This window comes from Seriola dumerili, unplaced genomic scaffold, assembly GCF_002260705.1.
Source record: "Seriola dumerili isolate Sdu_G_001 unplaced genomic scaffold, Sdu_1.0 BDQW01000110.1, whole genome shotgun sequence".
Lineage (NCBI taxonomy): Eukaryota > Metazoa > Chordata > Actinopteri > Carangiformes > Carangidae > Seriola > Seriola dumerili.
Window position 1 is genome coordinate 2,708,489 of NW_019174365.1, and position 23,228 is coordinate 2,731,716.

A 23,228-nucleotide genomic window follows, 5' to 3' on the forward strand; every position below is an offset into this window, starting at 1 on the left:
ATGTGAACAAATGAATATAAACAAATCTTAAACCTTTTGAAATGTCTTAAATCTGTAAATGAAAATAAAATAATTGAATAAAATAGCTTTCACCTGCTGATTTGCTTGCATTTAATATTTGCGTTCAGTATTTGCGCACTTACTATTGTGTAACCTTCACAATCATGATGACAAACACTGTAATCAGGCGCCGGCTGATAATATGTTGTTCACAGTCAGCACTAAGTGCCGTTCGCCGTGTCCAGTATCAGGTTGCATGCAATGAAACATGTTGCGGTCCATTATGAGGGCTGTAGGTAAACACTGGAGTTGGGGAATGTGAACTATGAGGATGCGAGATGGGGCAGGCTACAGATGAAGGGAAATTACTGTTGAACTCTGCATTCCCTCTTCCCTCGGTAAGATGGCGCCTGACGGTGACCTGCCCCCTTTCCTTCTCTGTGTGCACCCCCCCCCTCCCGCCCACACCACACACGCACACACCCACACCTCCTCCACCCCCTCACCCCCTCCACCCCCTCCTTTCCAGCGCTGGGTCATAAATCCGTTGTTGTTTATGAAAATTTACAACATAGCAATACAACTTTACGACTCGACTCGGCCTCCTATTGGTCGAGGCTCGTCACGTGGCGGGGAGCCGTGAACATGAACTTTTTATATATAATTTCCAATAGCGGAATAGAGCAGCCTTCCATTTAACGGTGTCGGGCTTCCACGCGGCTGTTTTCACCAGCGACCTTCTACATTTTATCCCCTTCACTTCTCCCCCTTTTTTCCCTTATTTTATTATAGTTTTTCTTTGGAGTTTGGATTTCTTTTTCTTTGTCGTCGCACAGGAGCTTGTCTTATGTTATGGATATGACTGGATCGTTTGGATGCCCGGCTGTCGCACCCCTGACACGTATTGGCAAGATGAGTGGAAGAAGCCCCGGTGCGTCACTGACCCCCGGGAGCCCCAGTTTCCGTCCTGGGACACAGCTGGATACTTTTACCCCCGTCACTGCCCATCTGCACCTGCCAGCTCCCTCCCCTGTTTACAAGCAGAAACCTTAACAAGGTAAGACATCTGAAACTTGTTAGTAAGATGCACGTGTTTGCTTTTTTATGCATTTCTATATTCGAAGCGCTTAAACAAATAATAACCAGCTCATTATTTAAACATTGCGCATCATTTGTTTCTGTTTAAATAGAGCGAGGTGGAAATCCTGTGGAGGAACTGGTTTCATGTTACAGATTATGTTGCTGTCATTTCAGGAGCTGCATGGTAAATCTAACCTATGTGAATTAAAGAAATCATGAGTTTTTCTATACTGGTATTAATTTCGTGTCGGTCGTCCTTTTGGTTTTTGCATGTTGTCCAGACTTTTTTTTTTGTTTGTTGTTGGATTTAAATGAGGATGAGCTTTCGGCTGCATAATCCATTGGGCCGAATGATGTGCTCTTTGACGCCCTCATGTGGAGACACGGGGGTTAGTGCTGTTGCAGCTCTGCCTGTTTTGCTGCAAATGTCTGTGGTGCAGATTAGACATAAAACAACTCTGTTTTTGTACTTGTGTGTCCGTGCATAATGCTTTTGTGCTTCATATGTGTGAGTGCGGACTTTGACTCACTATACATTGCATTGATAAATGGGGTATTTGCGAGAGAACAAACCAAGATTATTTCAGGGATTGAGTGACCATTTACTGTCGCTCAGGAAAGTGTCTGTCAGTGGAATTTAACAATTTCAAATATTTCTGTTTGTGTCACTCAGCGAAGCCTAATTTACTGTGTTGTGACACTGTAGTTATTTCGTGTCATAAATTCTTAGTCGGTCAAGCAGGTTCTGTGAGGAGCTATTCATTTTACTTATCCCATATCTGCTTATTAGTTCTTTTCATTTTTTTTTCTTTGCTTAAAAAAAAAAAAAAGTTGCACACTGACTTGTGTCTTATGCTTTGACTGCCGTTGCCCCAAACAACGTGTTCTTTCTGTGGGAGCAGACTATGAATGTTCTTATATGGTTGACGTCGTATTTACACAGAATATCATAACTATCCTGAATGTGAGTGCTGTGAGTTTTAGTCGTGCATCAGCCGTGCGTAATGATATTTATGCAGAAAATGAATTTAAAAAAATAACGAGATTTTATCTGTATACTCTTGGACTCACGGGTGCTAGTGTGCGGGGATGCCTGCAGAGTGCACTGCCCTCCTTTTTCCTGCAGCAGTGACCCCCTCGCTCCCAGCCCGACATATTTGACACCACGCACACTCACTTCTTTCCTTTCCTTTCTTTTGGTCCGTATTTAGTTCCTGGGTGTGTCCATTCCTCGGCTCGAGGAAATCATTTTCGTGGGAACTTTGTTGCCATTGGCCAGCCATAAATCAGCTGTTAGGAGCACGATTGTTAAGTCAACAGGGACTTCGTATAGGTCTTACTCTGCTTATTGTGGGCCCACTGGATGTAGGAGCCTGGTGTTCACCCTTCCTCGCATCGTGCCTTCTGGGGGTCTGTGAGCGTAAAGGGCACACATACCTGGAACAGAATAAATAATCTCTATCTCAGTGTTTTTGTCAGTAACGCAGGATTGGGCTTGTATTGGGTGGATGTGCTGCTCTGGGGAAATTGCATGTGGGGGGAAACCAGAGGACAAGTCGCTGCCTTCAAGAGAAGAAAGGTGCCATAAAAATTCCACAAGACGAAAAGCAAACGGAGAGCGCTGGAGGAGGCGACATTTTGAAGCTATGCAGAGTAGACGATAGCTGATTTACACTTTTTCAATAAATGTATTGCCCAGGTTACAAAATTACGCAAAACTGAGCAGATGTCTGTCAAGGTTTTTGAATGTAGCAACGAACGACTTCTGAACGGGTTGCTTTTAACATTTATTTAGAAAAATCTCTTATTTTTGCTTTTTTGTTTCTTGCTATGTAAATGACCGATTATACCATTGTTTTTAGAATCCTTCTCTAATATCACATATAATGTAATTTTATTCTTTTTAACAAGGGGAAAGGAGGAGTAGAAAATCATAGGGACGCTTCTACTTCTTTACAATGTTAACAAAGTTAAATACACACAGAAAATGGCAAAATGCAATAAATATGCAGGTTTTTGTTGCTACATTTGCGAAAAAAACACATATGAGCTACCTAAATTATTGTAGTGTATTTTTCAGGCATTTCAAATACAATGGCTTTATTTTAACAAGTAATCGTTTCAAATATTTCCCTTTTCAATAATTTCAAATTTAATTTTTTGGCTTTCTTGTTTTGTTTTGTTTATTTCAAAGGGACATTAAAAAGCTCCAGGCCGTACAGCTGCTTGTCAAAAGAAATGACATGTTATTCTCGATCAGAGTGCCTGTTTAAAAGTTAACATGACGGAGGATTCGCCGTTGAATCAGACCCGGAATAAAGTCGGGTTACGTGCAAAAGGATTGTAATATCATCTAAATGCCTTGTTGTTTGGCATCGTTAAATTTTAACCATCTTATACAGGCAGTAAAGTGGGTGTATGTATGTTCATATATAGCCCATATTCACAGTTATTAATTTTTAAAAGTGGCGTAGAGGAGCGGCCTTGAATGGCAGTCTCTGTGGCATCACTCGATAATGTGATGTTTAGCTTTTATCTTTCCCCCGAAACATTTATTCATTAGACTTCTTCCCACATGTGCGATTGTTCACTTGTTTTATGATTATAAGAAAAAAAACGTGAAGAAAACGCAGCCCTCTTTTGAATGGGCTTTTATTCTATTAACTGCACAGACTATTTGCACTCATCGCCTATCATAACATGCATAACAGAGTCTGATCGAATTATTTCTGTACACTACCCTCGCAGAGATTGCACTCTCAGCATGTCACTTGTTGTATTGTTTAGGAGCCCGTTGGTTTTTGCCGCAATGGTCGTTAACCTCTGAATGACCCCGTGTTTGGAGCCCACGCCTCAGAAAGCGCCGCAGACGGGCAGTGCAACAGTTGAACCAGAGGATGGCGCACCACGACAATTCAAAACACCCGAGCCCCTGCTCTGAGTTTGCCCGAGCCACGAGCGCATGGAGGCGCGCGCCCTTCTTATCCCACCCAGTATTTCCTGCGTGCACGAGTTTACCTCTGGAGGTCACCAAGCAGGATTTACGACTGGTCAACAAAAGCACGTGATTCTCCGCCGTACCCCATATTTGGGTGCCTACGTAAGAGAGAATCAAGTCCATGTCCCACTCATTTCCATAATTCATCATAAATTGTGCAAGGGTGCTATAGGACGCGCTAAACCATAAGAGCCACAAATCAAGCACACAGGTTTATGCTATTTTACCTCCAAAATAATAAAACAACAACAACACCTACAACGGGCAAACGGTGGAATTGTCAACAAATGAGCTCCTATTTTGTGAACTCATTCTGCGGTCGCTATCCCAATGGCGCGGACTTCCAGTTACATAATTATGGAGACCATAGTACGGCAAACGAGCAATACAGAGACTCAACAGCCATGCATTCCAGCAGGTACGGCTATGGCTACAACGGGATGGACTTAACAGTCGGGCGGGCTGGTACCGGACACTTTGTGGGCAGCGAGCGGACACCGGGCTACTCCCCGAGTCACTCAGCGGCGACGACACCCTCGGTGGAGCCGGTCAGGTACACTCAGTCCGCCAGCAGCACCGGGACCTCGTCTCTATCGCCACCACCTGACCCTCTACCGTGCTCCTCGGTCGCCAGCTCGTCCCCGGTCACCGAGAATCATTCTCAACAAAGAGCCGTGAAAAACTCCATAACGACCCCGTGCTCGAGCTCGAACGGAGGCACGCTGCTGCTCGGCCGGGACTGTGTGTCCAAAGCTTCCCCCCTGGAGGACGAGAAGCCTGCGGGAAGTGCACCGACAACTCCTCAAAATGTCACCGACTCAACACAGCCTCAGATATACCCGTGGATGAGAAAACTTCACATAAGTCATGGTAAACAGCTTTTCTTTCCTTTTATTAATGATCCTGTATTGATTTTAGAAACCTGGCACTGTGTTATTGTTTAGAAAATGAATAATCGGGTTTGTATCTTATTCTGGGACTTTGTTCCTGCAAGAAAAACAAAGCTAAATGTGACAATTTCGCCTCATATACTGAAAAGCTCAAAGTAAGTGTACTTTGCTATGCGCCTCTCACCTGTTTGGTGCTGTCAACATAGACCAGGTAGGCTACGGGATGATTTAGTAACATAACATATGATCTTAAAGTTAGTTTAAAATCTATAGGATATATATAGGGTGTATGCATTTGCTTGTTTAATCTGTTATATTTTTTAGAGTCAAGTGTCCCACATTTTGCATCTTTTTACTGTCTTAATTCATTTTCGCAAGATGCAACTAAAATGATCAAAGGTGTGTATTTGACTTTGCTACTTGTTGTTTTGCATGATTTTGGATTCTGTTAGGCGCCATTTAAAACCTGTTTGAAATCATACCTGCAGAAATCACAGGCAATGTAAAAAGAATTGCGAAATGTGATTTTTATTTTTATTTTTTCAAGTAGCTGAACTGTATGTTTTTCTAAATTAACATCTACTGTATCTCACGTGTTTCTTGTTGTAAAAGATTTGTCAGGACCAGAGGGGAAGAGAGCCAGGACTGCTTACACTCGGTACCAGACCCTGGAGCTGGAGAAGGAGTTCCACTTCAACCGCTACCTGACCCGCAGGCGGAGGATCGAGATAGCCCATGCCCTCTGCCTCTCAGAGAGACAGATCAAAATCTGGTTTCAGAACCGCAGGATGAAGTGGAAGAAGGACAACAAGCTGAAGAGCATGAGCATGGCGGCTGCAGGCGGGGGAGGCTACAGGCCTTGATATTCACTCCTCTACCCTCCCTGATAACGAGCACTATGAAAATAAAAACAAAGATTGTCATATCAACTTCTCCTCGTTCTCCTCCTTCAAAAAGCGCAGAGACTTGTTCACGGGGCTGTGTGCGGGACAGGGGGACACCCCATGCAGCCCACTGTATGTCCAACAACAGTCCCATTATATTCCTTAATATTATTTCCTTTTTATTTCCACCGTGGTAATGCTTATGTGAGTAAAAAAAAAAATGCATTATGTACAGTTCATTCTAGATTTAGAGGAAAAAGATACAAAATAAATGTTTGTTTAAATTATTTCTTGTTCAGACGAAAAAAAAACCCCAAACAAACAACAACAAAAAAAAAAAGCTTGAAATGCTTCCTACCTACCGCAAATAAATCCAGTCAAAGTTGTGTGATGCACTCGGAACAATAACAGCCTAACAAATAGAGGGTTGAGGTTGAGCTGCCTTTGTGTTTAGCCTTCGTTTTTTTCTATGTATGTACTGTATATGTATGTATTTATTTGTTTGATGTATTGTACCAACTTGTCAGATAACTTGCTTCCAAAAGTAGAGTCAGCAGAGTATGTTTAAGCCTTGTGTGGTTATTGTGTGCGTTGTGAACACATGTATGGACAGAGGAGCCGACTCAGTCTTGTATGTACAGTAGCTGTGCCTTGTATCTTTTTTTTAATTTTTTTTTTTTTTTTTTTTAATTTTTTTAACTTTCTTTTGCAGGAGCTGCTGTTTGCGTTGTTCACCTGGGCGCAACATCTTAGTAAAAAAAAAAAAAAAAAACGTCTTTTTGTCTTTGTTTTCTAGCTGTTTCTATGTGGAGGCTCCCACGGTAAATTTCATTGCCTATGTGTATAACTCCATCGTGATAAGCTTTTTGTAAATGTTTTTCAAAGACTGGAAGTCAAGAATATACTATAATAATGATAATAATAATAATGATGATGATGATGATGATGGACATAATAAACTTTCTACTGGAACGGCAACATCACAGCTGAGTTTACCTTTTTGTCAAATATCTCAGGTTTATTTGCGCTTTTGCCTCGACCGCTGCGTGGAAGAGAAGAGACGCAGTTTGCTCTTTTCTCCAAAATCTCTAAGCCCCACGTATGAGCTGTCCAAAAAATGATCAGTGTCTCTTCAAGTTAAATCTTGAATTCAACAGGTCCCCCTTATATGAAAGTTTCTAGTTTTACTCACCTCTCTGTGGAGCTGGGGGCTTTTTTGGGGGGTCCTTGGCCACTACACAGGCTCCAGGGGCCGTCCCCTTGCGCACAGACTCCTGGGCTATTCCCGGGGAATCAGCTCGACTTTTTCAAGCTGTAAACTTTATTAGGGCCGATTCTGGCTCTCTGACATTTGGGTGCTAAATGAATGGGGGGTTTTGTCTATGAATTAGATCGTAAAAATCATCCGGAGCGCGGCCAGATAGGCTCACTGGCCATAAACGGTCACGTGGTAGCCATTAAAGTAAGTTTTATGGTTTTGGGGAGTTGACAGTATATTGCACATAACATATAATCGCACTGACGGCGAGGCTTCGTCTGACTCTCTCTTTGCAGGCTGTAAGTGTTACTTGACCGGTAGAGACCGTCTCTATTGCTCAGTCTGCCTCAGTATGGACCGGACGCTCTCCAGGATGAGGACCGCGTCTCTGGGTAAGTTTCTGCAGACTAGCCGGTAGCCTGAGAACAGTCAGCCTGTGTTAGACAGCCTTATTATTGTATTCGCTCCCTCTATCCGTCCCTATTAGTCCATTACACTAATTTGTCAGTTGTGCAGTGCTGAATACTGGTCTCGGCAGATGTTGCGCAGGGTTGGGTCCGGCTCATGGCTATTTAATTGCTTCCTTCCCCGTGTAACTTGTTTCCCTCCATCTGTGGTGTAACTCATAATCCATTTTTACATGTTGGATAATTATCTCTGTGTCCATTTCCACCCCCACAAACTTCTAGTTGTTGTCGTTTTATTACATTGGAGAATTCACAGACCGTGAGCCAGAAAGTTTCCAAGGGGTGTGTGGAGTGTGTAGATTTCCTTGATAAAGTTAAGCGCTAATGCAGGCCTACAGATTTACAGCTAGCTCCGTCTGATTGGATTCTGCATGTGCTGATGACTTTTGGAAGTTGTATGGGTCCATCTCTGGAAAAAGTTGCAGTTGTTGTGTTGCTGCGCGCACGCGCTCGCTCGCTCGCTCCACACGTTGGCACCACGTATGTGGCTCCAGGACAGGCTGTAAACAGTGTCAAGTAAACACAACATGGGAACAAACAACAGCAGGGAGACAGCTGAGAAGGAATTCCGTTTTGTGTCAGCCAAGTCGTTTTGTGTTTGGGGTTGAAAAGTTCAGATGACCTCAAAAAGTCACTCTCGCTTTGTGGTGACCTCTTGTCCGAGCAGAGCCGTGGTCAGAGCGGTCACCACTGCCACAGGGTGCTGAACCCAAAAAATATCAACTGGAAATGGGACAAAAAAAACAAAACCTTAGCTTTTGTTGGGACGCATTGGCCTTATCTTTTTCTTTTCCTGACCTTTTGGATGCGTGAAGAATTTGCATCAGTGGGTTTGTTTCTATAAGCGGAGAATTTCCAGACTAAATATGCTTGAAAATAACCAAATAATTTGACAGAGGACGAATATTTGTGTCTCACGAGTTTTGGCCTTCAATAACCCGCCTTTTGTAAACTTGCTGTTCCGTTGTCGGATTTGCAAAATTTAACGCTGCCATTTTAACCTAAATATAAACATTTCAGTTTTGGTGCGAAGACCTACATCACACAGTAAATATACTGGAAGTAACTTTTCCAGCCATTTAAAAAAAAAAAAAAAAAAGCAAAACAGGTTGTTTCTCACAACTGTGTGTCCCCATCACTGCGCAACTTTAAATAATTCATCAAGCCTTTTCCAGCTGCAGAGAAAATCTGATTGAGAGCTGATCACCTTTGAGAATACATTCTAGGCAAACAGTTTTTTTTTTTTTTTATCTAACAGAAATAAAGTTGGCGGTTGAATTGATTGTCAAATTGTTTGGAGCGATCCAAACCATATTTCTGGCACCCCTCGCTTTTATTGCTGAACACATTTCGTGCATTGTTGTGTAAAGGAGTCACCAGTTAGACAAAATGCGGATTTATCCTCTTTCCAGTTTCATTTTAGACACATTCAAAATAAAATAAAGACACACTGAGGATGCAGATATTTGGAAATTAAACCCCTTTGCCAATATTTCAAAAGGAGAAATTTCGACAGGGCCCCATGTGCGGCATGCTACCAGGCAGAGAGAGGGAGAGAGAGGGAGAGGAGCGCTGTAGGTTCATCTGGAGGTCAGCCACAGCACCAAAGATAAATCTGCATCCTCTCAGAGCCACCAGCAGAGCTCGCTTTAGGCCAAGTTCACTGTCACCCTGCTGTATGGAGAGAGGAAAACCACTCACACATCCCCGCCACCGCACACACACACACACACACACACACACACATACGCCTTCACGTTAATGACACGTTTGCATGGCGTTGCCTATAAGCATAATGCATAGTAACAAATGAATTTACCAAAGGACGGAGCGCCTGTGGTAACATCCTGCACTGGAGGAGAAGACTGTGCAGCGCAGAGAGAGAGAGAGAGAGAGAGAAAGAGAGAGAGGCGCAGTCTAACTTTAGGTGCTGCCTCCAACAAAGACTTTTGGCTGCTTTGGTTGCTCTATAAAGCTAATGAATGATTTGCATATTTTACGGCCCTATTAGTCTTGAGTGGGAGCCCGTTGGATCTGTCTTTTCACTCCCACGTTGGAAACATCACAAAGCCACAATTGCATTTTAGGTCCTGTGTTGGCATCTTTTCTAATTATGAAATTTGTGAAAATGATCATCTCGATGGCGAGCGGTGCACACACTGTTACAATGAATTTTTTTTTTTTTTTCGTTTCAAGAGATAGAGATATCTCACTGGGCTGGGACTGATGAGAGCGAGGAAGCTGCAGAAGAGGAGGAAAAATTGGGGTCAAAAGTTTACGCGCTGAACAAGTCTCCGTCATCTGTTCACTCGGAGCTTGATGCCAGCCTTATAATAGCGATCTTGACTCTCCACACAAAAGAGAGAATAGCTTTGAATTACATATGTTGCACGGTGCACTCCAGGTGAACCCTGGAAGCGCGGTGACCTCGCGTTTGGAACCGGGGGGAGGGGACCCCCCACCCGTCCCGGCAACAAGATTGAGTGGCTGGCGTTTTATTAGGGCGGTTGATTGGTGAATTTCTTTTGAATAAATTGCATTTGATATGTTTAGGGACGAGGGCAAAATTTGCATTTTGAGGATTGATACTCTCGACCCGGTCACAGGGTAATGGGAAGGCCCACAGCCCCCAAACTGCGCTCCCGGACCCCTTAAAAAACATTTAGCCCCTCTCTTCCTGATAAGCTGAATAGAAGCCTTTTAGGAAAACAGAGATGGCACAGATGTTTTTGTGACCCATAAAGAGAAAGTTTAAATGTATATATTTTTGTGTCAACGTGTAGTCTGTGTATTTCATTTTTCACCAGGCCTTTTAAAGCGCTACTGAAAAATAAAGTTATATCTTTTTGCGAGCTAAAATATCGAACCTTTAGTTGGAGGTGTAAAGGCGCACTGGAAAATAACAATATAAATAAGAAAGAACCAAGAACTACATTTCGTCGACATTTTGCTTAAAAAATATAAAGTAAAACTGTGTCCCGTAATTCGTAAAACTCATACAATGCAAGCGGCAACACAACAGACAAGATCCCAACAAGCTTCTCTTTAAAAATCAAATGAAATATATTAATATTACTTCCAACCAGAATGATAAAACTTTCCAGCTACATCTCCTCTGATGAAACGGACCAATAAAATCACAATATATTCACTTTCGTTTTTTAGAAACTTCTTTTTATTGTCATGTTGAAATGAAATCATTTGAAAAGAAACACTTTATTTCCCCAAATCACCACACACACACACACACACACACACACACACACACACACACACACACACACACACACACACACACACATAAAATCCAGGCAATTCAATTTGTATAGAAATTCAACACATTTTGTGGAAATTCACGTCACAGTGCGCGGCGTCCATGTGTGCAGAGTTTTCGGCGCTCTGCAAACGACACAAGTTTTAAACCAAGCAAACAATGTTCAAAAAATTCAAAGAAAATAAATCGCACGGTCGCTCAGTCACAACTTTGTTTGTTGGATTAAAAATAAAAGATAGTTAATGAAGATTAGAAGCGGCCCAATAAGCTGCTGAATAGCTCTGACTAAAGTCCCAGTGTTTCATATTATTTGTCTTATTTTTCCTTTAAATCGGTCACCAATAGTTCAGATGTTTTGACTTCTTTTAATGCAAATATTCAAATATTCTCCTCTTGAAATCCACAGTCCGAGTGATTTAACTTTCGGAAATGTACCTCATCCTTTAAACACAGCTTCTGCAGCAGCCAGGCGCGTATAGTTTTTAGTGTTTGGGGAACATTGGTTGATTATGTTGCATCGCTATTGTCTGAAAATGTAAAATTCAGCCTCAGCACTTTCAGTTGCGACGCTCTTCCCTCAGAGGAATAAGGACGTGGCTGCTCTTGTTCACCTCTTCACTCTCTGGCACTCTCTGAAGGTCACTGTATCATACGTCTGATCAAAGTCAGCAGCTGCAGGTCAGAGCTGGTGACCACTCTGTCTCAGCCTGGCTTCAGTAACCAAGTGGTGTAAAGGACACTGACATGTGACACACTGTAAAAGAGAGAAAAAAATACTTTATTACCAGTGTTTACCTATATGAAAATATTTCCATAAAGCCATGAGAGGTGTTGTCTTGGCACATCTTGAATGCAGAGGGGATTTTTTATTCCGCCCGTCATGCAGGGCTCCGGATAGACAAGAGACCTTGTGAGAGCCATCTGCAATCTGTCACCATCGTCCCAGCACTTCTCTGATAATCTAAATTTACAGTAAACTGTCAGCATGATGTATATTGCTTAAATAGACCTTCACTTCACAGCACAGGCTATGAAAGAGAACACCATGGTCCGGCTTGTTAGCTGATTTCCCCTGAAATCAAAATGTCTAACACCATCCTGTAACGGTTTTTTTTTTCTTCAACATCAACAGTAAAATTGGTCTTTAAATTTTGTGGAAAATTACTCAGATAGAGCAAACTGGTTCAACATGGTTTCCAGATGCTGCCTCTTTTCTTTTTCTTTTTCTTTTTTTTTCAAACTTAACGGTCAATTGGATGATTATGGTCCTATTATATTTTGCTATAAACGGAGGTGTTTGAGAGATTTCCAGATGTTTTATTACATCCAAACACACACAGCAGCACCTCCCAGGCCTCTGGTAGATAACATAGGTATTAGGCTTGTTATCTAAACCGCTTCCTATAGGTGTGAATCTTATTGATGTTTTAATATAGTTATCCACAGTCGAATATGAAAGAAAAAAAAAAAAAACTAGTCCACACAGCAACAAGTAGACTGACCTGTAAAAACAGAACCGTTATCCACGCTAGAATAACTTCCAGTAAGTGGATAATAGCCGAGATGACCTGGCCCATATTTATACAGGGACGATATATAATAGAATGGCAGCAGACTGTAAATTTAGATATCATGTGAAGTCGTCTTACCGCTGACATTATGTTGACATATTGCCTCTCAGGTGGTCTCTCGGCCATAGGGATACAGTGGATATATGGTAGACAGTACACCAGCTGCCATCTACAATGAGTCAGGCAGGCCTGTAAGATACACAGGACAGCAGCAGCTCTGCCTCACAGCAACAGTGTGCTAACATGGAAAAAAAACAAAAAAAAAAACAAGAATGCATTTTTTTTTTTCTTGAAGAGCAAAAGCAGAGGCCCTCCCTTCCTTCCTGTGGCTGCTGAGTAAAAGAAGAATTCACCTGTTTTAAGTCTTCTGCATCAGCATTTTCCCCCCAAAAAAGTCAAATTTCAGAGACGAAGCTCGACGTAGTGAAAGAAAAAGGAAATGTTTTTAATATGAAATATATAGGCTGCCTCTGTAGCTGGTGAGAACTCCATTCCTCACAGATGTTCATAGTTTCACAGTTCGTGTGTTTTTATAGATAGTTGCAGGTTTTCTGCACATTTAAAAAAAAAAAAAAAAAAATCCTCTGGGGACCTCCCTTGGATGCTGACCCCCGCACTATAAGTGTTCCCCAACAGACCCTGCAAAACTGAAGTCCAAGTCCGGGGTGAATCCCAGGTCACTGCGTCTAACAGATATGAAAATGTCGCCTCTTTGGAGAAGGGGCACGCCTTGTTGTTTAACAAAGACTGTCAATGGGCAAGATTAATCAGAAACAAAATGGAAACGGTGTCACTTTGGGGTCAGGCAGAAGTTATCTCTGTTTAGGGGAGAGAATAGAATAGAGGGGACCAGGGGGAGAAAAAAAAAGAGAAAAAAGAGTGCTTTCAATATTTCTGAAGTTTGGCCTCTTGTTTCTGCACGCAGAGGCCTTGTTGACGTGGACAGTGTGGATCCGCTTTGTGAAGAGCTGCTGCATCTTCAAGGGACACAGATACAGTGAGCCACCTCGGACATGGAGAGGAAACAGGACCTGGACGTGACGGCTGGTGGCGAGGAGCACGGTCAGAGGCTTTTATATTTATTCTACACCTTATAAAGATGTAGTTCAAAAATGTAGTTTTAATTATATTAAATTATATTTAAATATATGTGAGTCTGACAAAGGATTATCCTGAATTTGCATAGTTTTCTCCCTAAAAAAATCACATTTATTATTATTATTATTACTTTATTACTTTATCGTTATTATCTCCAAAACATATTTTCACCGTTCCAGCACATGACAGTGTTTCTGTGCAGCCTTTGCTGTTTACAGTAAAGTGGTGGCTGCTGCAGGAAGCGCAGCAGAGACTCTCTTTAACAACATCTTGCAGATTTATATTGACATGTCGAGAGAGAAAAAATACTCATGGTAAAGGTTTTTGTGTTCTTCCAAATGTTTTCAAATTTGAAAAATTATTAGATGAAGTGATATGTATTTATTAGATGTGAGGTTATCTGTGCTGTACAGAGTAATTCTGACATCTCTTGCTAAATGAGCTGCTCTGGTTTCAAATCCCACTGTTTGTGTTGGCATCTGGTTTTAATGCAAGGTACATGTCTGCAAGTGTCTGTCCAGTTTTGTGTTTTTGGACGAGCCTTTCAAAGGCACTTAACACAAGAAAACTGATAATGCGTGATGACCGTGCGATCAGTGTCAGATAAGTTTCATGTGGCATCAGAAGACCAAAAAAAGAAAGAGAAAAAGAGGCTTGAAATTGTTGCTGTATGTTCTGGTCGTTCTTTCATTTATATGCATGAAATGGACAGAGAATGGGCCATGTTCACGTGCACAGTGGTTCAACTTGAGAAGCGAATGGTTTGTGTCGTTCGTGTTGTTTGTGTGTGTGTGTGTATGTGTGTGTGTGTTATGAGCGGGCGTGAAGCAGGTTTTTACTGATACACAGGTCATATGCTTTATATGCAGGCGTGGATGGCCGCAGAGCAGCGGCTCGTCAGTGCTTGGTTAGGAAGCTTTTCCTCTTCCACTATTTTCTTTTTCGACCATTTGAATAGGATCAATACAACCCACTACCTTACACTGTATTGTACACATCATATTAACCTATTTCTAGTTCTCTCATTGATCTCTTTATTAGAATGCAACACAATTCAAACTCAGACAACATACTGATGTCACTGAGGGTCAGAAACAGTCTTTTGTTTCTGGAAAATCAGTATTTTCTCAAGGCTGGATTTTCATATTCACTTTCTGTCTCAGAGCAGCATGATTTTTTTTCCTCACATGCAGGAAAGCCTCACCCACACAAGTTTGGCCTCATGCAGTAAACAAGTTAGTTGATTGGTTTTGCTTTATATACTGTGATTTAATAAGGAAAACACCAACGTAAGCCAGTCCGACCAGTGTTGGTGGTACCAGTGCCATGCTTTCCATTGGTTCCTGTTTACATGATGCCCACAGGACACGCGGTGATTGGTGGCGCTTCACACGTGACCAGGCAACTTTGTACATTTGACAGGGAGTAGGAGGGTTTTGTGGAGATCAGAAAAACGACAGCGCGATAAAAATTAGTATTGTTGCACTTCACAAATTAATGACCATGAGTTCCTACTTGATAAACTCCAACTATATCGAGCCTTCCTTTCCTCCATGCGACGAATATCAGCAGAGCGGATACATCCCCAACCCTGGTGATTACTACGAGCGGCCAAAAGATACGGGCTTCCCCCATCACGACGAACCATCCTATCCGAGGTCAAACTACACGGAATCGGGCTACGATTACGGTAACGTCCCCGCCACCGGACTCGATGATTTCGGCGATGGGCATCACGCACAGCCGCAGCCGGTTCCACAGAGCCACGGTCCTCGCCTCACCGCGGCCCCAGACGGTGGCGCAGGGGCAAATGCCAGTAAAGACTGCAGCCTTGCCAGTGAGGTATATCCCGGCGTAGCGAAGGGCAAGGAGCCGGTGGTCTATCCTTGGATGAAAAAGGTCCACGTTAGCACCGGTGAGTTATCGTCACGGTTAAATAGCAGAACCACTGAGAAACAACCACTGGAACACACGCAAGCCTATTGAGGCAGTACTAGTAGCAGCCCTTACAACAGCAATTTACGACTATCGAGCAGCAGGGTCGGTAATTAAGGACCCTCGTAAATTTTATTGCCTATGTTCGTCTGTCGGGGCCATGTGCCTTTGTTGCTTTTTAACCCAAACTACCTCCACCACTGGAGCCGAGCCAAACTGTAATATCCAACCCCGCTGTTTTGTTAATCATTTCTAAGCTTGATCTGTCCCTGGATGCGAGTGCTTGTTCACTCGGCATCTCCACATTAAGGTCATGTCCGTAAACTGAAACAAGACAGAGAATAAAACAAACAGAGCGGCTGCGATTTCCCACCAGATCCAGAAATGTTTTATAGTTTTCCAGCCATGTAATGCGTCCAGTGGAGGGACTATATGGGTTTGGAATAAACGCTATCAGCCTGCATGTAACACCTGCTTGCTTGCCTGTGTATGGCTTTTTCCCCCCCTCCAGTCAGTGCCAGTTACAATGGAGGAGTGCCCAAGAGGTCCCGCACTGCCTACACCCGCCAGCAGGCTCTGGAGCTGGAGAAGGAGTTCCACTTCAACCGGTACCTGACCCGGCGCAGGCGGGTGGAGATTGCACATACCATGTGTCTGTCCGAGCGCCAGGTCAAGATCTGGTTTCAGAACCGGAGGATGAAGTGGAAGAAGGAGCACAAGCTTCCCAACACCAAGATCCGCTCCTCCAGCTCGGCCTCGTCCTCAGCCTCGGGGGCCCAGCAGCAGCAGCAGCAGATCAAAACAGGCCAGCAGCTTGTCCCCACGCCGTGCACCGCAGGTCTATAGTGCATGAACGAACCCCAACCCCATAAAAACCCCAATCCAGACTGAGATGGCAAATAACACAAGTGGAATTTGTTGGACCGATTCTCAGTATTTTACACACATGGTGTTCTCTCTTTCACCTTGCCTCTGCCATTGGGCCCCTGTCACGTCCTTTGTACCCTTTCCCTCTCCGGTCGTCCTCGCCCTCTTCATATAAGCTTGAAATTCACCTCTAATTGCCACGGTGGCAACTGAAGTGTTTATATATTTGTTTATTATTATGAAAGAAGGATTACGCACACTCAAAACGTAGGACTTGGATCAAAAATGTATCATTACAGTTAAAATTGAGTGAGGTAAAAGTAAGTTTGAACTCATTTTTCTATGTTCTGTTTGATTATTGTTCTTCTGTTTTGTATTATTGCTCATGGAAAGTTCTAATATACTTGAAAGATATTTAGCGAGACTCTATAGATGCCTGTGTAGAAAACCAGACGGCTGTTTTAGAGGTATGGCATCAGTCAGAATAACAGTGTAGTTTGTGTGTTTGAGTGGGTTGGTTTACTGTTGAATGTAGTCCAGGTGACTTTCACATTTAATGTACATAGACAAATCATAATGAAGGCACAATAAGCAAAGCATTTCGTCAAGTAGAATTATGTTCGTTGGTGTTGTAAGGTCTAGTTTTATTTGTGCTATAGTGCGTCCCATGTTGTGCTGTGTTCTAAACTGTGAATATTTGTATGTGGTGTCTCAGTAATGACCGTTGTGATGTAGGCTAGTGTAGGATCAAATTGTCCCTGTGAAATAAATATGTACTTCACTTATAAGGCTGACATGGCTTTGGATATTTTCTAAATGCAAATACTGATTTGATTTGAGCGCAACATGTTTTCTTAAAGCCGTGCGTATTAACATGACCTTTATGTATTTATTATTTGATGCATTCCTGATTTTAGGAATTCCAATTTCAAACCCAAACGATATAATTTCGTGCTGTTTATTTTAATTTCATTAGTTGGTCTTTGAATTTTTTTTTATTTTCTTTTAGAACTTTTATTTGAAGCATTTGAATCACTTCCACATTTTTGGAGATGCGTGCGTAAAACCGTGATAACGTGTCTGACCAGTGGATAATTTACTGCGCTACACTTGAAAATGACTTCATAGATCTTTTTGACTTTATCTGAATAGGATAAAAGACAGTTTACAATATTTTATGGCATGTGTAGAGATGATTTGAACTTGTTAATCAGGGCGTAAAGTTGCGCAATTTCTCTTAAGATAAGATTTATACTGAGGGGAAACATTTCCAGCAATGATTATGTGCGATCTTTTCAGAATTAAGTCTTTTCTAAGAAATGTATCCCCATGTGCAATACACTGCAGGAAGAGTGTTCATATGCTAGATTCCATTTTGTATTTCAGTTCTCAACTGGCTGAAATTCTAATCCGTAAAATGTGCATGAACGTCACGCGCATTTTCGTGGATTTAAATCAGAAGTTGTACAAATATATGAGGCAGGGATCAGCTGTTGGCCTTAAATGTTGCAAGCCTTGCTACTGACACGGGAATTAGACCAAACCCAAATTGTTAAATGTATCCGGCCACACATATTGTTCTTACTTTCCATTGCAGGGAGATCTCTGCTAACCTCAGTGCACCAGAGTGTGAGTGTTGGTCACTACCTGCTACATCCAAACAATAGAGAGTTCAACCAGGGGACACCGTCGGCTCTGGCCAATCACCGGCTCAGAGCACTCCTTCTGACCCCTGACCTCTCGACACACACAATGTTCAGACCATACATCAGCTCTGAGACCTCCGCGAGCTTTTTTTTTTCTTCTCATTTTAGAGATTTACCCCGAGACAGCACGGAAACAAAAACTGTGTTTAGGTGTGAATCCCAGCCATGAATTTCCCCCAAATTATTCTTAGAGACAGCTCCTCTGCAATTCATCACAGAAACACCCCTGTCAGAGCGCGTAGAGGGGGCAGATATGAACAGAAGCATGCTGCTATTGTGCACGTAATTCAGTGTGATTTTCAATATGCTTTGGCACGGATGTCTTCTTCACAATATTTATGCCAGTAATGGCGTAATAAATGGATTTACAATGCATTTAATCGTAAATTAGATAAAAACTGACATTCACCAAAATCCCCAAAGTAAAATCCACAGACTGACACGACCCACATCTTGTGGTTTTGTAGTATTTTTTAGTGCATGTCAATAAATTTATTAACATATACCTGCATATCTAAAATGAAGATGACATAATTTGCTGCAGAAACGTTAAAGCCAAAGCTCTTGAGCTCTGTGCAGCCCTCGCTGCAGACATGGCAGCTGTGCAGAAGATGGCGTTGAGGCTGATTGGCACCAGTTTTGCGCAGACTCCAAGAAGTCGAACTAGTTCAATTACAGATTTCAAGTCATTTGATTCGCGAATAGAGGTCACTTCCAATGTACTGAAATTTTAATTCGCCCGTTCACGTGACTTGTTGAATAATGAATGCCCCGGGGTCAGAAATAGATCTGAAAATCTGCCTTATTTTCATTTGAAGTGATCCTCTGCAGGGTGCGAGTCACATCTCTTCTCCCCTGACACAACTCTGTCTGCTGGACACAGACCGTCATGACTTGTGAGTAGATTTGGCTGATTTTCTCCTTTTATTTATTTTTATTTTTTTAACAATGTATAAAATGTCCCAGAGGTGGAGTTGTATCATAATCCTGCGGCACATATTCATGGAAATTGTAACATGTATTGTAATATGATCTCTTTATTCGTTATTCTGAGGTTGCTGAAGTCATATTGAGTTTATTATTAAACTCAGATAATCTAGTTTCTCTAATTTTATTGCCAAACATTTTAACTTTATTACACACGCGGATGTATTTTGTGCTGAAACATTGTGTCTTAAACATAATTTAACCTTGTATCACAGAATAAATATGATGTATGACAGCAGCTCTAATTTCTTATAAATTCTTAAATCTTTGAAACCAAGACAACAATCAAGACGATAACACTCCACCTGCATTCATGAGACAAAGCAAGTGTGCAACTTAGTTTAAAATGAAGTGACACTACACTACAGATGTGGCTGCAGTGGTGAAATGTAATAAATGTGCAGCTGGAATTATTGTAGTCACTTAAAACTGACATAAATAATAATAAAAAGAAACAGTGTGCAGCTATGTTGGCAGGGTTTATTTCCAAAATGACTAGGTTCTCAAAGATGCAAAAAAAACAAAAAAAAAGCTTAATAGCTGTCTCTATGAATTCTGTCAGTGAAAATGTGATTATTTATTTATTACCTGATATATTCATAAACGACAGACAATGTATTTAAACAACAGGAACAATGAAGATGACTCATCTGTTGCTTCTAAAAGTTGTCAGGACAACTCAGAATGAAAGAGACTTTCAATGGGAATGAACACAATGGCCAATCGACACAGGTTAAACATTAACATTAAGTTTTTAGGCTATGTAAAAATGCTTATCATTATTATTATTATTATTATTATTATTATTATTATTATTATTATTATTATTATTATTATTATTATTATTATTATTATTATTATTATTATTATTATTATTATTATTATTATTATTATTATTATTATTATTATTACTATTATGTTATCAATATTATATTGTATTATTAGACCTATTATAAGTAGTATTATTAATAGTGTTGTTGTTATTATTAATTCCCTATTTTGCACTTACCTTCAAAATTTAGCTATTGCACAAAACCCTATTAAAAATGATCTGGGAACAGTGACAAAGAGCCAGTAAATTCAACATTAAAATTCAAAATGTTTTTATTACAACCACCTATGTGAGCACAAATCCCCTAGTCTTAGTCCTCCGTCCCAGTGCTGCTCTGCGTCCATGAGAGATGGCTCCAGTCAGCTTAAGGCGTTGAATTTCGCATTAGCCTTGATGTTGGCCGGTGTAAACCTCGCAGAAAGAGTTATCTTCAGCTGAATGTATCGGTAACCGAAGCTTGGCTGTTAAGAGCTCCGAGTGTCAACAATGTGGGAAGATATGGACCCGCCGTCTGGCCAACATCCAGAGGTCTGCGCCTCTAACTCCTCCTCGCTGACAGTGATAAGGAGCCTTGATTTGTGTAAATAACTGAAACATTTGTTTTATGCAAAAGCAGATGAGATTTAAAAACATGATCAATCAACTTCTACGTCTACTACTTTTGTGCAAAGGGCAAGTTTGGGGGGGAAAAAAAGCAGCAAAACTTGAAAAAAAAAAATAGGCTACCAGCTGAGGGCCTTCGATTTACGTCTTCTCCTTGTTTTTGTACGCAAAATGACATCCCACTCGACTCTGGATGCCTCTGCCCGGGTCAGGGAAAAGTTCAGGTGTGGTGGCGAAAGGCAAGGTTGGATCAGCCTCCAGTGCACGGTCATGTCGAGCCATATAATCCTGTGACAGCTCTGCATCTGTAGAAGCACAAAGAGAGAACAAAACAACATGTTAAAGACATTCCAACATTCTGTTTAAATAATTATAACCATGCGTCTAAAAGCTGTGCTTAAAAGTTCCCCTGTAGCCCTCAGCATTTATATTCCTCCTCTTCAGTTTTTGGAGGTGTTGAAGGTGAATTAATAAGAGCTGCTCTGCTTCTGTTCCTGTCTTTAAAAGTTTACCGCTCAAGTTGTAGTTTGAGAAGACAAAGGCTGGTGTGGGAGTGGGATGCTGTCCATGTCCGCCCCGAATGATTAATAGTCGTGGTGGGATTTTTCCACGCCCGCTGCTCGGTGTTGACGGAAAACAAGCGCCAAACGGTGCCGAGGAGAGAGAAGCTCTTCCGGGCTAGGGCTTTTGGCAATACCTGGAGTGGCTGAAGCCAGGAGTCTACCATGGCGCACGCGTGGCACACTCTATTAGATAGTGATTGGTTTATATTATTATGGTAAACCACTGTAGGATTATGGCTTAGTCGACACTTTTGCCAGCCCATCCTCCCCCACCCCTCTCCAAAAGCTCCAAAACTCTTCCTTTGCACAAACCTGTAATTTCTGCCATCACTCAGTTGGTCATAGGAAACGCGTAAGCGCATGTAGGTCTAATGGGGGTCCATGTACTGATCAGTGGGGTCGAGCAGCCACTCTTAGGTTACCTCACCTCCACTTTCCGCTCACTGCTGACTGACACGCACCCCTCACGACCACCAGGACTCACACCCTCCGTGTGTAGGACAGGTAAATGCGTGACGTTTTGTTTCAGTTTAGCCAGCAGCAGCAGCATGCAGGCTTTTGCTGATGGAGAATCAGAGGCTGAGTAAGTGGTACTACAGCCGAGGTCTGACAATGAGGACGGGGGGGCGATATTGAGTTGAGTTCTCTGTAATGCACTCCACAACCCCGGCTGTGCTGTGGAGAGAAAGGAGAGGAGGTTTATTGGTGTGATGAGTAACCATTATGTCACCATTAAGTGGTATTTTGTAGGGAAAGCTCTCTCATTCTCACATAGTGCGAATTGTCACGCTGCAGTGTGAAACACTCTGGTTTTAGCCTGGCTCAGAGCCGCGGCTGCACTTGAAACTCAGCATAATACAGCAGGATTAGCTCTTTCAGCCGCTAACAGGCACCAAATATATGGCACTTTAAAACTGACAGAACAGTCTTTCCCTCTGAATGGGCGACACGTGGAAAAGCTGCTTCTCTGCGAGAGACTTGCTCCTCTGCCAGATACATTGCAGTGTCACATACCCCTCTTTTTTCTCCCTCCAAACTGATCTGTTTCTCCTCAGGGGCAATGACTGCCTCCATTAATGATTCACGGGCTCAAATAAAAGGGATTTAAGTTGACGTTGCGTCACGTGAGCGGGGCGCATAATACTGCGCGGTGTTATGGCACGGGGAAGAAAACCGGAGCCCCGGTCTGGCCATATGATGCTGATTATATGCGGGTTACCCCCACTTTCCGTGAGGGGAGTCCGGGCTGTGTAGTTTGTTTATCGAGGGGAGAAAAAAGAAAAGAGAGGCAGACTGAAAGACAGAGGATTCCGGGTTTGTGGATGTATTATACTGCTGTCACGGACGGATATGTTTTTCCACGCGGACAGAGTCAGAGCCCGAGCTTTGGGAGGATGGATTTTATTTTGAGGTATTTCCGCCGATTGTTCATTACTGTCGTGAGTTATTGCTGCGCGAGGCAGAGGTCAGTAAAAAGGGTCCAGGGTTTTCGCAGGGCAGAAATAGACAGGTAGAACGAGGCTATCGATATTCTACTATCTGTTATTAGCCCAGATTCATCATAGTGAATGGAGCGAATCATAAATTGGCCTATATAGAATGTACACACACTATATATAGGTGAAGATTTAAGGACTTGTCTGGGCCATTAAGATGGAGGCATTGTTCCATTTCATGCTTCATATGCTATAGCATTACAATAAACCCATTATTAGTTTCTTATTTCTGCTGTGATCACATATTTAATATCACTAGCAGCTGTTTGGATAAATAGGCCTAAGCGTTTGTAAATAAAGCGGCCATTTAAATATCGGCACCCAAGAAAAAAAAAACCCAAACAGAGCGCGCTGCCGCTTCAAGGTGCAACCTGTCCTATAAAACAAACATCTTGTGTCTGAACGTGGGGGTTGTTTGTGCGCAAATGGTACATCAAGATGGGCTCCATAAAAAAAAGTAGGGGAAAGCGGTGGGGTTGTGTCGCTCCGCCAGGGAAACGAGGATATAATGGAAGACAGAGTGCCATCCAGGACCGCGCGGCCGCGCTGAGGTCACGGCGCTCCAGCTTGATTTATGGGCACGGGGACTTGGGGAAGATGGTGCGCGAGAGCTAATGACTATTCGATCCGTTTGTGGAGAAAATGCTCACCGGCCAGCAGGGAAACAACAAACACGTTATTTGCATAGGCCCATTTTAATGTTTTTAATGATATTACGC

General features: G+C 42.3%; 2 protein-coding genes across 2 annotated transcripts; both read left to right on the top strand.

Annotated features, from left to right (window-relative positions):
• Nucleotides 1-4,277: 4,277 nt before the first annotated feature.
• On the top strand, nucleotides 4,278-6,497 carry hoxa5 (homeobox A5). Its single transcript, XM_022746996.1, has 2 exons — nucleotides 4,278-4,948; nucleotides 5,581-6,497. The coding sequence occupies exons 1-2, from the start codon at nucleotides 4,294-4,296 to the stop codon at nucleotides 5,829-5,831; spliced, it is 906 nt and encodes a 301-aa protein (XP_022602717.1). The 5' UTR covers nucleotides 4,278-4,293; the 3' UTR covers nucleotides 5,832-6,497.
• Nucleotides 6,498-15,014: 8,517 nt separating this feature from the next.
• Nucleotides 15,015-17,104, top strand: LOC111223213 (homeobox protein Hox-A4). The gene is made up of 2 exons (XM_022747273.1): nucleotides 15,015-15,435; nucleotides 15,967-17,104. Exons 1-2 carry the CDS (start codon nucleotides 15,018-15,020, stop codon nucleotides 16,299-16,301), a joined length of 753 nt encoding a protein of 250 aa, XP_022602994.1. The 5' UTR covers nucleotides 15,015-15,017; the 3' UTR covers nucleotides 16,302-17,104.
• The last annotated feature ends 6,124 nt before the right edge of the window (nucleotides 17,105-23,228 follow it).